This window comes from Stigmatopora nigra, chromosome 13, assembly GCF_051989575.1.
Source record: "Stigmatopora nigra isolate UIUO_SnigA chromosome 13, RoL_Snig_1.1, whole genome shotgun sequence".
NCBI classification, from domain to species: Eukaryota; Metazoa; Chordata; class Actinopteri; order Syngnathiformes; family Syngnathidae; genus Stigmatopora; species Stigmatopora nigra.
Genome location: NC_135520.1, coordinates 11,052,592 through 11,066,515, shown reverse-complemented (window position 1 = coordinate 11,066,515; position 13,924 = coordinate 11,052,592). Strand labels below are relative to the sequence as shown.

The 13,924-nt window shown below is 40.1% G+C and overlaps 1 protein-coding gene across 2 annotated transcripts in view; it reads right to left on the bottom strand.

Annotated features, from left to right (window-relative positions):
• The window catches only part of LOC144205980 (GDNF family receptor alpha-4-like), a 105,612-nt gene that overhangs the window by 18,396 nt on the left and 73,292 nt on the right, over window positions 1-13,924 (bottom strand). For both annotated transcript variants that reach the window (XM_077730631.1, XM_077730630.1), the window contains exons 2-3: window positions 9,219-9,500; window positions 7,496-7,576 (exon numbers count right to left, since the gene is read on the bottom strand). In XM_077730631.1, the coding sequence (XP_077586757.1) occupies window positions 7,496-7,576; window positions 9,219-9,500 (363 nt within the window). The remainder of the gene's footprint in view (window positions 1-7,495; window positions 7,577-9,218; window positions 9,501-13,924) is intronic.

Below are 13,924 nucleotides of genomic sequence, written 5' to 3'. Positions count from 1 at the left end.
TCATTCATCACATGGGGGGTGCTGGTGCCTATCCAAACTCACAATGGGTGCCAGACGAGGAGCATACTTAATTGGTGGCAAGCCAATTGCAAGGGATAAAGAGATGGACAACGATTCACGCTCACACTCATACCTAGGGGAAATTTAGAGTGTCCAATCAGCCTGCCCTGCATATGTTTGGGATGTGTGGATATTGGGGTACCCAGTGAAAACCCACGCAAACAAGATTATTATCGTTATTTATGATAGGAGTCAAATTGATAACATTTTGCAAAATAAAGGCAAAAGAAAAACAATAGGTATAAAACATGAAAACTTTCAGCCACTGATACCAATAACAATTTGGAGTGTTTAAATAAGTGTATCATGCATGTTTTTGTGATGCAGGAGGAAACCAGAGGACCCAGAAAAATCCCACACAGACACAAGGAGAGTTCCAATAACACAAGAAGGCTGGAGCCTGGACGTGAACCCTTGATCTCAAAACTGTGAGGCGGATATGCTGACCAACTTTTTGGCAGGAACAGAGCAGGTACTGATACTTACAGGATTTTCTCGCATTTGTAACTTAAAAAAAATGATACGGCTTATATGCACATAAGACTTACAGCGTTGCTATACTCATCTTCCACAGTCGGCATATTAACATTTACTATTTGTGGTTGTTTTCTGTTTTGCACTAAGAAAACAACCATTACTGGATGAATTGCTAAGTTCCTTATGACAGAGTCCTTAATAATGTGCTTTCGATTCATACAGTATCTCAGGAATACCAAAAATGCAATTATTTTTCTCAAAATTTTCCCTTCAAAGTAACACATTTGTACTCGCTAGTAAAACATGAATATGGAGGTGAAAATTGTGAATCAGGGGGCGGCTTATACGCGAGAAATTGTAAAATGTAACGATTTTGAGGGAATTTTATGGGTGCGGCTTGTACGCGGGGCGGCTTCTCTGCGAGAAATAACAAGCGGCAGTGTGGTGAGTTCCAAATTCCAGGTAAGGTAAGATGGTTTCTAAATGAATTTTTAATATTTTAAAAATGCACATTTAGTGAGGAGGTTTTCTTGCCACTAGTTTAACTATGCAAGTCGGCTAAATGCAGCGTAAAATAGTCAGTTGCCATGGGAGTTGCCATAGACCTCAGGTTTAGCAGTTTAGATGCATTGCTGCTGAGATGACCGAGATGGATTCCTCTTAATATTGTTCGGGGGCAGCTCTGCTATTGTTGAATAAAGGATAATCTCTATGAATATAAAGCTTGTTGGTCTTTGGAAAGTTATTAATTATAATTTGAGACAATTTACTTAGCCTTAGCTAACCTGAGAGAAAGAGAGGAGAGAGGAGAGAGGAGAGAGGGAGAGAGGGAGAGAGGGAGAGAGGGAGAGAGGGAGAGAGGGAGAGAGGGAGAGAGGGAGAGAGGGAGAGAGGGAGAGAGGGAGAGAGGGAGAGAAGGAGAGAGACCACCAACCAGCATAGCTACTATAAAATTAAATTAGATCACAGACCAAGGACTCAATGGGATTCAGGACCTGGTGTAAGCAGCCTGTAGTGAGCCTGGTGACATTCCCCGCGAGTACAGCTAAGTCTGAAAGCAACTTCAGTGTAATGAATAATATAAGATCAGACAAGAGGGCCGTCTAGCTCATCTCAGCCATTTCACACTTAATGATGATTACTATTAATGGGCCACTGACTTCTAAGTTTAAACCTGGAAAATGTATAAGTACCTGGATAGAGTTCTATTGTGCTGCTTCTTAGTGCAGTGTGAATATTCCTGCTGGATGCAAATCTGTCCGGAATATGACCAGATGTACTGGGTTGGGAAAAAAATGTATTTAAAAAAAAAAAATCATTCATTCATTTTAGGTTCCCGTAAGGGTTGCCGGAGCCTCATCTCAGCTGACTTTGGGCGAAAGGCAGACTGGTCTCCAGTTAGCCGTAGAGCACACATCGAGCCAAACGACCATCTGAACTCACAATCAATCCAACACCAGCGGGAAACGAGCCCGTGTCTGCCCGCACCAAAGTCAAGCGAGTGAACCCCTACACCAGGGGTCTCACAATCCGGTTCCCAAAGGCCCCTATCCAGTCTGTTGTCCACGTCTCGCTCCTCTGCCACATCTGAATCAAATGATCAACTAATCAGCAAGCTGTCCAAGAGCTTGATCACGATCCTGATTATTTGATTTAGGTGTGTTGGTGGAGTGAGACATGGAAAACAGACTGGGGCCCTCAAGAATATGAGTTGGAGACCCCTGCTCGACACCATCAGGCTTCTTTGAAAAATATCTTTTTAGGATTTATTTTTAATATATTCATTCATTCATCTTCCATACTGCTCATCCTTGAGAGTGTTGCAAGTGTTGCTGGACGTGACCGGACGTTTGGTCGCTGGTCTTTTGGTTGCCGGTCTGTTGGTTGCCGGGCTTTTGTTCCCTTTCGGTCAACGGACTTTTGGTCCCTTTCGTTCGCCGGTCTTTTGGTCCCTTTTGTTCGCGGTCTTTTGGTCGCTCGTCAAATGTACTTAGATATTAAACAGTACTTAGATATTAAACAGTACTTAGATATTAAACAGTACTTAGATATTAAACAGTACTTAGATATTAAACAGTACTTAGATATTAAACAGTACTTAGATATTAAACAGTACTTAGATATTAAACAGTACTTAGATATTAAACAGTACTTAGATATTAAACAGTACTTAGATATTAAACAGTACTTAGATATTAAACTCTTTCTTAGATATTAAACTCTTTCTTAGATATTAAACTCTTTCTTAGATATTAAACTCTTTCTTAGATATTAAACTCTTTCTTAGATATTAAACTCTTTCTTAGATATTAAACTCTTTCTTAGATATTAAACTCTTTCTTAGATTTTAAACTCTTTCTTAGATATTAAACTCTTTCTTAGATATTAAACTCTCTCTCATGAATCTAGTTTTGGACATTTGCATCCAATGAGCCCTATTTAAATTGCCTCAGAGAAGTCACCATCTGTAGTCACTCATAATCACTCACAAAATGTTAAGCGACCATGCTATGAAGTTCATTTCACTGACACAACTTTCTAAGTCACCAAAATTGATAATTCGTGTTGCTGTATGTATATTTTTGAGCCAGCAGATTTGCTCACTTTTTCTGTTAACCCATAATAAAGTCATAAAAGAACCAAACTTCATGAATGTTTTTTTGTTACAAAGAAGTATCCGTTCCAATCACTCTATAAGAGAAAAATCAGAGTTGTAGAAATAACTGGATTCTCAAGAGAGCCATGACCAATGTTCCCTCTCAGCTGCGCGCATGCGCAATTGTGCACTACACTCTTGTCTTCACGCTGTGAATAAAGTCCAACTTTTTTTTAATTCTTAATTTAATTTTATTTTTTATACCCCCTTCCCCATGATGGCGCCCTTTGCACGGCAGCCAATGGCAATAGCTCTGTCCACACTTAAGTTTTTTGTGTTTTACAGCCCTTCTATCAAGCGGTGAAATCAGGTGAAAGGTGTAAATCTATTGTGTGTGTGGTTGTGTGCGTGCGTGCGTGTCTCTCTAGTATGTGTTATCGTTTGTCTTCAACCTACACAATGGACTATAAATGGAAATTAGCCCTCGGCTGCAATCTTACATATATATGTTCATTAACATGAATATAAATATGTTCATTAATATGTGCTATCCCTTATTAAATAAATCACAGCAAAATCATGGAAAAATAATGCATATAAATGGAAACTTGACTATCTCAAGTGACACATTCAGCAGAAAAGGCATTTGAACGAGAATGAGAAGTGAGAAGGACAGATGTGTAAAATAAGGTAACATTTAAGTCAGATTTGTGCATATTCTAATGGAATTTATGAAGATGTTTATAAATATAGATTTTTCATTCATTTTCTGAACCGCTTTATCCACTTTATCAATCGTGGGGGGTGCTGGAACCTATCCCTGCTGACTTTGGGCCAGGTGGACCGACCTGCATTTGAACCCGGGACCCCAGAACTGTGAGGCCGACGCACAAGGCACTTATCCGCCGGGCTGTCCATTCATAGATATTAATCATTACATTTTATTATTACTAAATCATTTATGTGTAGTAGACATGCACCTGCTTATGGCAGGTGTGATACTGGTGTGTGCCTAATGAGGTGAGGACTCAGTGTGCTCAGGGAGGTTGTCTTTCTGCCCAGACAAACAAAAAATTAGAGGGAACATTGACCATGACATTATGTTCTTCACAAGTCTATGTAAACTTTTGACCACAACTGTAGGTCTAGACCAGTATTCTCAAACCAGTTCCACATAGGGCCACAGTGGGTCCTGGTTTTTGTTCCAACCGATCCAGTGTCGACATTTTAACCAATCAGGTGTCTTTAAAACAAGTAGCAACTGACTCTAATTAACTGATTGCACTTGCAAAAGGTATCCTTGTTGAGTTGGAATGAAAACCTGCACCCACTGCGGCCCTTTAAAGGACCGGTTTGAGACCACTGGTCTAGACGTTTGTTTTTTAACATTTTTCTTTTTTTGCATACGGTCATGAATGCCTGTCGCATTAGATTAGCATGTACTTATGTGTGTGAATGTGAGGCTGTATTTTATTCTCAATTTGTTGTGAATGTGAGGTCAGGGCATACATTAATTTCCTTTGTATTTCCTTCATGTCCTGGTCTGTCGGGATCCATTGTCAACTTCAGATTTAAAGTGTTTAAAATGTTTTTCTCATAATGAATACATTTTACATTCATCCATTCTGCTTGTGTGACCAGTAATAACTACAAACTACTCCTATGTAAGTCATGATCATTTTATAATAATGAGTAGAAATAAGAGATCTTTGGTTAAATAGGGAACTCTTAGATCTCAGATACACCTGTTCTAATTTTGCACTATTTAAAATATAAAAATATTCAGAACATACTCAATTCTCAAGGCATGGACACACACACACACACACACACACACACACACACACACACACACACACACACACATTTTGATGAACTTCACTCAGAATCAGAGAACTTCAATCCACTCACCTATTGAATGAACTATAACCACCACGTGCTTCTAATAAAGTACAGAAATGCGATATCATTTGAATTCCAATATCAGCAGGGCAGAAATCAGCAACAGCCCTAAAAATTCATATCTGTGTGCCATGCCACCGCTGCCCTTATCCTCGACACTCCGATCCTTTCACAAGCAAGTCACCCATCACCGGCTTTTATTACCACACCAGCCTCCGCAGAATAATGCACCTGCAATATTAGCTTCCCTTGAAAACGGAAATTTGACCCTCATCCCCTTTGCCGGCATCGCACATATGGAGCCAGCACATAAAAGCTGTACATCAAGTTGAAAAAATATCAGGTAAATACGTTCGTTTGAAATCAAGATGCGTGATAAAAGTACGGCAGCAGGTCAACATTGTCATCCGCAAGTTGACGGCAATAATTCACGGAGCCTTGATGACATATTTTTGAGACAACCATCCAGAATTCCTCACTAATGCTAATGTTTTTGAGCGCTGTTCCGCACCAGAGATACTTGGAATGCTTAATTAGGCTAATTATCAAACGTCATCAGCGGATTGCAAGGTCTTGATGCTTCATCTTAAGTTAATGCAAGAAACATCACCTTAAAATATGGCTTTCATATGACTAACTCTGTGGCTTCCATCAATAACAAAATATGTTAAATCCATTTTGAATCAATTGCCAACATGGGTAGTTAAAACGTGAACATTTTTTTACATTTAAACATTCGAGTTGAGAAAGAAAGGTTGTTTTGTTTTTAATCATTTTACCTGATTTGTTTTACAAAAACAACTTGTAAATGTCAGTTGATATTGTTGAAGGGTTCTTGTTGATGTTAGAAATTGCAGGTGTTTCTGGAGCCTATTATTAGCATTGTTGTTTTTCGACATCATGACTACAACGCCGTCTGCTCGTTTTCTGTTCTGGAGGGTTTTTGGAAGACGGAGACACAAAAGTGGGCGTGTTTCAGTTTTTAGAACTGTCCAAAAATGGGACGTTCTCCTAAGTCCAGCTGCTCCAAGAAATTGAACCATCCCCCTACACTTGGGGTCAAAAAGAGTTTTATGATACCGGTCCTCTGGTAAGAACAACTGGGCCTAAGACCTAATCAAGACGTATTACTACTACTTAAGCTACTTATTTATTGTTATGACCACTAATTTATCTATTACTATTTCGTGATTATTTGTTTATCATTTCTATTCAGTGATAATTTATCATTACTATATATAGATTTGGATGTGTTTGCCTGTTTGTTCTTGTGTCCATCGACTAAGCGCTGAACGTCTCCAAAAACCAACCATGGACCTCATCCTGGATTTCAGACGTAACAATCGCATTTCACTCTGCTGACTTCACTTGGACTACGTATGTATTTCTTATTTATTGATTATTTATTTTTTATTCATCCTCTATATATATTGATTGTGTTTGCTTGCTTGTTGTTGCGTCCATAGACTCAGCGAGTGGTGCGACTTGGCGCTTAAACGGCTCCAAAACCAACCATGGAACTCATCCTGGACTTCAGACGGAACAAGCGCACTTCACTCTGCTGACCTCACTTGGACTACTTATTTTTTTATTTATTTGTCCGTCTGCTGTTACTTGTGCACTAAGTGGTGAACGCTTTAAATCTCATTTTACTTGTATAATGACAATAAAAGCATTCAATTCAATCCAACTGTTTAGAAAGTAAATACTCAGACCACATCCGGAAGCCAAACATATGTACACGCAAATCCGTGAGACAATACAAGCAAATACTTTGAATATTCAAAGCCAAATGGTCCACAGACTTGAGTTTCTCCAATATCTAACACTATCGCTCTGACTTTGGGCAAAAGACAGACCACAACCTAGACTGGTCACCAGTAGGGCACAGAGAGAGAGACAGATGACCATTTGCACTCTCAAACATACCGCCACCAGTGGCTGCAAGGAAGTCAGGCGTGTAAACCCCTACACCAGGCGTAGGGAACTTATGGCTCGGGAGCCACATGTGGCTCTTTTGATGGGTGCTGATGGCTCTCCGCTAAACTGTGAGCTAAAATCTGGACACTATGTCTAAAGTCACTTTAATCTTCCACTTTTTAATTAATCTCTGCTGCGTGCATGCATTCCATTGATTAGTATCAGGGTAACAATGTTGTCTAATTCTGGGACTTATTTTACTTTAAAGATTGTGAAATGACTAAAAATGCACGCATTTGCATGTATTTTTACTTCTAGTAAATTCTGAGTATGACACTCAATGAATAACAATTGAAAACGTAAAATTGTCATTAACCTGATCATAAAGTACTGCGTCCTGCATAAGCGACATACTCTCGCACAAACACACACACACACACACACACACACACACACACAAACAGACACACACTTGGCCAAGAGTGTTTTCTTTTTTTTTTTTTTTAAATAAAAGATGAATCAAAGTATCTGAAAACTCACCAGCGGCGATGGAGGCCAGGCGGACGTAGTCAGAGACCCTCTCCTCTGGCTCATATGGATAGTCCTCCACCAGGCTCAGTCCTGTAAATGGCAAGAAGTCATGTCGCCATAGCAACACAGCCGTAAAGCGCAAAAAGGAAATATATTCATTCATTTTCTGAACCGCTTTATCCTCACAACTATCACAGAGGGTTCTGGAGACCCATTCCAGCTAGATGGACAGACTGTTAGTCGTTTGGAATCCTATTTACTGCTAAGTTGTTTTGAATTCATTATTTGAAGTTGTTTGGATGTGTAATTTTGTGCATGAGTTTGTGTGTTTATGTTAGCTTCCTCCTTAATGTAGAGTACTGCAGCATGAATAGAACAGGTTTTTGCATGCTTGTTATTTATTTAATACATTAATTAAAAAAATCCTATCATGTCTTTCATTTTTTTTCTGTTTCTCCCACCTTTCATACAAAACTGGGGTATTTTTAAAGGTTTTGGTTGGTGTTTTTTTAAAGAGTGTGAAACAAAATAGAATTTACATATCAAGTACGGGTCTACTCACGAAAAATCCAAGTTATGAAAATAGTTCTGGAACCTATACTTTTTGTAAGTAGAGGTACAACTGTATATCTCTAGTAAGAACATCCTTTTCATATAAAACACCATCCAAATGGATTGCACGTCCACCGCCAGGTATCCTGGTCTTTCTTTTACTTATTTTTTGGTCAAAAACTCTAATTCAGGAAAAAAAACACCTTTAAAAAGCAAAAAAGAAGCAATAATTGGTCACCACAGTAGTTCATTACAGCATTAGGAAGTTTCCTCCAAGAGTGGGTCCGATCATAGTTGCTTTTTTGTTCTTTTTTCAAAATGAAATCGAAGTCAAAACTAAGCCATGGGATGAGTAGGGGAAGAAGGCGGGAGCGAGGCTATTATTCATTATGTTCCGCCCACAGTCACGCCGCTCGCATTCATCACAGCAGAGGAAATGACTCTCAACAGGATGTGTGAAATGCCTAAAATGACTTGGAATGCGTGACAAAATACAGCTTCTCACTTCAATCCACTCACCTGTCACACATACCTTCTCGCTCACCGCTACAATTTGAGCGTCTAGTCTGCTGTGCAAATGACATCCCAGCATTAACGGGCAAGAAAAATACACAAATTCACATTGACTCATTCGTTTCTATTGACCGTGATTGACGCAAAAGCCTTTTGCCAGCTCTTTTTCAGCCCAAATGGATTGGACCTCTACCGCCCTCAATGCCAGCCAATGAGTGAATTTATGAAACATAAAAGCAGTTATGAAACTTCTAATTCGGAGCGCTGTCACCGCTATTGTAGCTATTGTAAGGTGAGTAATATTTGGACCCTTGAAGTTCTTAAAAGATACATTGATTTATAACTAAAAATATAAAGGCTTAGAAAATATAGGAAAGGTATTTTAGACATAAATAGCTAGGTAATAAGTAAGTTAATACATAAATAAATACATTAATAAATATAAAAATAAATAAATAAGCATGCCAAGACTTTCTACAGGTTATCTCGATTACTTGAGTTTGGCCCCTTTCCTTAAATTTATCAATAAGACAAGGATAAGCGGTGCTGAAAATGAATGGTTTACACTTTTAAGTAAGCCAATGTGTATTAAGCCTTGTAGAAATGGATGGCTTCTGTTTTTTGTCCAATTCCCCAATTGGAAAGAAGGTCACTTGATTGGTTTTACCGTGCAGGACAGCCTGTTGTAGGCTCCAGTAGATGCTCAGGCAGTTCTTTTCCTTTTTCATTCCCCTCTTGCACTGGCAGCCTTGCAGTGGTGTGGACATGAGGGCCGTCATGGCGTTCTCACATTGGTTGCGGGCGCCCGGGCCCAGCTTAACGCTGCCGTCTCCAGCTACACACTGCCGCAGGGTGCGTAGGCGGGGGCTGCATGTGTCATCTCCAGAGCAGGCGTCGCCAGCACTTAGGCAGTCCCAGCCACCTGCTGCTGGCCGCACAGTCCACGCGCCTGCAAAGACACGGATGAGTTTTGGAATCTCCTGACTTAATATAATCAAGAACCAGTGAGCTAATGCTGACATTAAATAAAAATTGAAATAACTATGTAAAAATGAATAGCTGTTAAAATAAAATAATTCAAATTGTACTAAAGGTTGAAATAAATCTATAAATAAAGAGTAGAATCTATCAATGTGCAGCCCAGTGGTGTGAGTGGTTAACGGGCCGGCCTCACAGCTATGAGGTTCTAAGTTCATGTCCAGGTCGGTCCACATGAGTGGCGTTTACATGTGCTTTGTTGTGTGGTGCCTGTGTGGGTTTCCTCTGGGTACTCTGGTTTCCTCCCACATTGCAAAATCATGCATGGTAGACTTATTGGACACTCTAAATTGCCCTTATGGGTGTGTGTGCACGGTGGTCCATTGCATTGTCCCCTGCAATCGGCTCGCCACCAATTCAGGGTGTCGCCCGCCTCTGGCTCTTGGCCCCAGCACCCCCTACGACCCTAAAATTTGTGTTAGATTTAATTTTAGATTACATTAGATTAGAACTTTATTTCGTCCCATACTTGGGAAATTATCTTGTTTGCAGTAGCAAGACAGTAGCAAGCACAGACACAAAAGACATTGTAGATCTAGGTAAGAAAAAAAGCCTCTGCAGACTGAGACTGAGTTTAGATATGCAGAATCATCTTTTCAAGATGATCTGCACACTCCTTCAGTAGTCTGGAGTAGCCTAGATCCTCCTAAACGGTCCTATCACCCAATCAGCATCAGTGGAGAGGGGATGAAGCACACAACTCTCCCCATGCAGCCCAGCAATCACCAACAGCTCCTCCGTCTGACCGAGGAGAGATCTCACGCTCACATTACAATGATGGAATGCTTGGTCTGGAGTTTGAAATTCTGCATGTTCTTTATTTTATTATTTTACTGATAACAGGAGGTAACAGGGAGTCAATTTGATTTTTAAAAACGGCATGAAATACGGAAATCTAAAATCTAATCCATTCACGATTCATGCTCTATTTAAAAGCTTCATTTGCTTTCAGGGACTATCAAGTGGTCTAGAAGGCAAGAGGCCAATAATGCTGAGAATTGTATGGCTAAGAAAATTACATGAACGTTCTTGTGCAAAATACAATTCGTGTTATAAAGTGTAATATGTTATTCATTTTTATTTAGAAATAATAGCGTTTACAATGTCTTTGGCTTGAAAGTCTCACATCAAATAAGGTGACCACCACAGCAATTAAAGAAATGAAAGAACTAAACTCATGAGAGCAGAGAGCGCAAAAAACCTTCTGCTACATCTCTTCCATTAGTGTCTGGCTTACTTGGCCAACGGTGAAATGGTATTAAAACTGTTTTGCATTATTTGACTTTACTTTAAAAGGAAAAATTATGATGACAGGTTGTGTCAGAGAGAAGTCCACTCCATTGTATTCAGTAAAATACTGCATGAGGGGAGGCTGGGACAAAAAAAAACTAGCTTCAAGGAACATTCTATTATAGCCCTAATTATATGAATTGAAAGATGACAGGCATTTGTCATTTTCTTTTGGATTAGATTTACACTCTAGTTTGTAATGCAATCGTATAGGAAACTGGAAAAAAAAGTTATAATTATATATATATATATATATATATTTTTTTTGGAAAGATTTCTTGATATTGTATTGTGACTTATCGTATCCTGACTCCAGCATATCGAGGTGCATCCTATCATGAGTTTCAGTGTATTATCCCATCCTGAGTTTAAATATAGAGAAACAGTAGTGGGTTGTAGTGCCAAAATGAGGGTATGCCCTACGCCCTACGGCAACTCCTGTTCTACCAAATACCAGTGCTGGAATGTTTTTACCAACGTACCCAATAAAAAACGGATTTCAACCCTAACTCAGGCTAGTAGGGTGCCCTTCAAAAGTCAATGACACGATGGCTATGACAACAAGACCCATGTGACCCCTCAACAGAGAACAATGGAGCGCAAGCGTCCATGTTACATGAAGAGAATCAAAGGGTAAACAAGCCCGCGGCCTAACGGAGGCCTTTCCGCAACGTTTGTGCCAGGCTCAAACTGCCTTTTTCATTGACGCTCGCGCGACCCGCCTTTGTAGGCCCAAGGGAAAGCGGCCTCCATTATTCACGAACCGTGAACGTCATCACACACAATCTGTCAAGCACCGTCAACACGCCAACTGCCGGCCATTCGTCCCACCAAACCACTCTTGAGTGTTTGGACGTCAAAACAAAGTGTCATGTTTGCTAGAAAGCCTTGCAGGGAGAAATAGACACACGACTTAGCCAAACATCTGGAATATGTGCAAAAACTGGAATTGCTAGTATAATACGCTCATGGAAATCACCTTATCTGGATTACAGAGACAGGCATGGATAGATGAATCTGTCAATTTTGATGATGACCGATCACAGTTTTTGTACATTAAGAAAAACAGAACATAGAAAATGCATTCATACATCTTCAACACCGCTTATCCTGGTCAGTGTCACAGGGAACTGGAGCCCAACCCAGCTGACTTCGCATGAACCAAACCCTGAACTGGTCACCAGTCAGTCAAGGGCACACAGAGAGACATACACTGAGCAGGTGCAGTATTTTAGGTAGAAAAATAAAAATACTGATGTAAAAATATTTATTTGGGTGGCCCGGTGGCGCGAGTGTTTAGGTGCGTCAGCCTCACAGCTCCGGGGTCATGGGTTCAAATCCAGGTCACATCCTTTTGTGTTGTTTTTACCCCTTTCCCCATGATGGCGCCGTTTACGCGGCAGCCAGTGGCAGTAGCTCTGTTCACTCTTGTTTTTTCGTGTTTTACAGCATGTTTTACATGAAAAATTAGAGGGAACATTGACATCCATCAGCTTGTGGCAGGTGAGATACGGGTGTGCCCAGAGCGAGCAATGATGATGTCGCTCACACTGGTACTCAGTGCGCTCAGGGAGGTTGTCTTTTTACCCAGACCAACAAAAAAAAATGGAGGGAACAATGGTCGCGGGGGTGCTGGAGCCTATTCCAGCCAACTGTGAGAAGTTGCTGGGGAGCAACCTGAATTGGTTACCATCCAATCTTGAGACACAAGGAGATTAACAATCATCCACGGTTGTGTTATTTTGAGAGGTTAAAGTTTACATGAGTCAATATGTTCATATCAACTTTTTAAGGATAACTAAACAAACAAAAACATGTTCTTATTTGTGTTCATTCAAAGAACTTTTGTTCATTTGCTGCCTGCCTTCCCACTTCAAATTTATTAGACGTCTACCATTGACAAAGTAATTTAAATTCACACCAGAAGGATAGTAACAGATGGTCGGAGAGCTATTATCGTGAAAGGCACCGAAAGAGTTAATCACTGTGTTTACTACCACACCATCTGTATTTTTTGGGCTTCATTGAAACACAAAGAAAAGTACATTTTATAATGTCATTAGTAGAATAAAAAGACTGTGATGAGAAAAATCGCTGCATTCTTTGCAGTCTATTAATGACCTTGAAGACAAAGCACTTATGAGGTCTTTGGTGATTAATTGAACTGGGAGCTTTGTTTGACGCAAATGTCAAATTGTTATTATTCAGTCATACTTCTACTTACCAATGTCTTTAGGTAGGTAGTTTTCAGGTTACAAAAGCTTCTTATATGCAAATTAATCAGCTACAAAATTAAATGTAAATGTATTTCTTTATCCGTTATTTATTTTGAAAACATTGTCACAGATTGATTTTCACTTAAGAACTTGCTACACTGTACTGGGCTCTCAATTTGACTCATTTTTAAGGGTTTAGTTCGGTCCTCAAAGGGCCGCAGTGGGTGCAGGTTTTCATTCCAACTCAACAAGGATACCTTTTGCAAGTGCAATCAGTAAATTAGAGCCAGGTGCTACTTATTTTAAAGACACCTGATTGGTTAAAATGTCGGCACTGGATCGGTTGGAACAAAAACCAGGACCCACTACGGCCCTATGTGGAACCGGTTTTAGACCACTGGTTTAGTCGGTAGTTGTGTGAGGACCGTGGAACAAATTAAAGCTTTTACATACTGTACACCCTGAATTGGTGGCCACCCAACGGAATGACAAAAGGAGATGAACAACCATTTACGCTCACATCTGGGGGAAATTTAGAGTGTCCAACCAAAGCTCCAATGCATTTTGGGGTTATTAGAGAAAACTCAAGAACCTGGAGAAAACCCCCACAAGCCAGGGGAGAACATGCAAAGTGGCCCGGCAGCTGTATGTTCAGTGTGTTCTGGTGTCCTATGTTCAAATCCAGGTCAATCCTCCTGTGTGGATTTTACATTTCCTCCCAAGTTTTCTCCCGATACTGGGATTTCCTGGCACATTTAAAAAACAAACACGGAAGGCTGATTAAACACTCTAAATTGCCCCTAATTATGAGTATGAGCATGAATGGTTG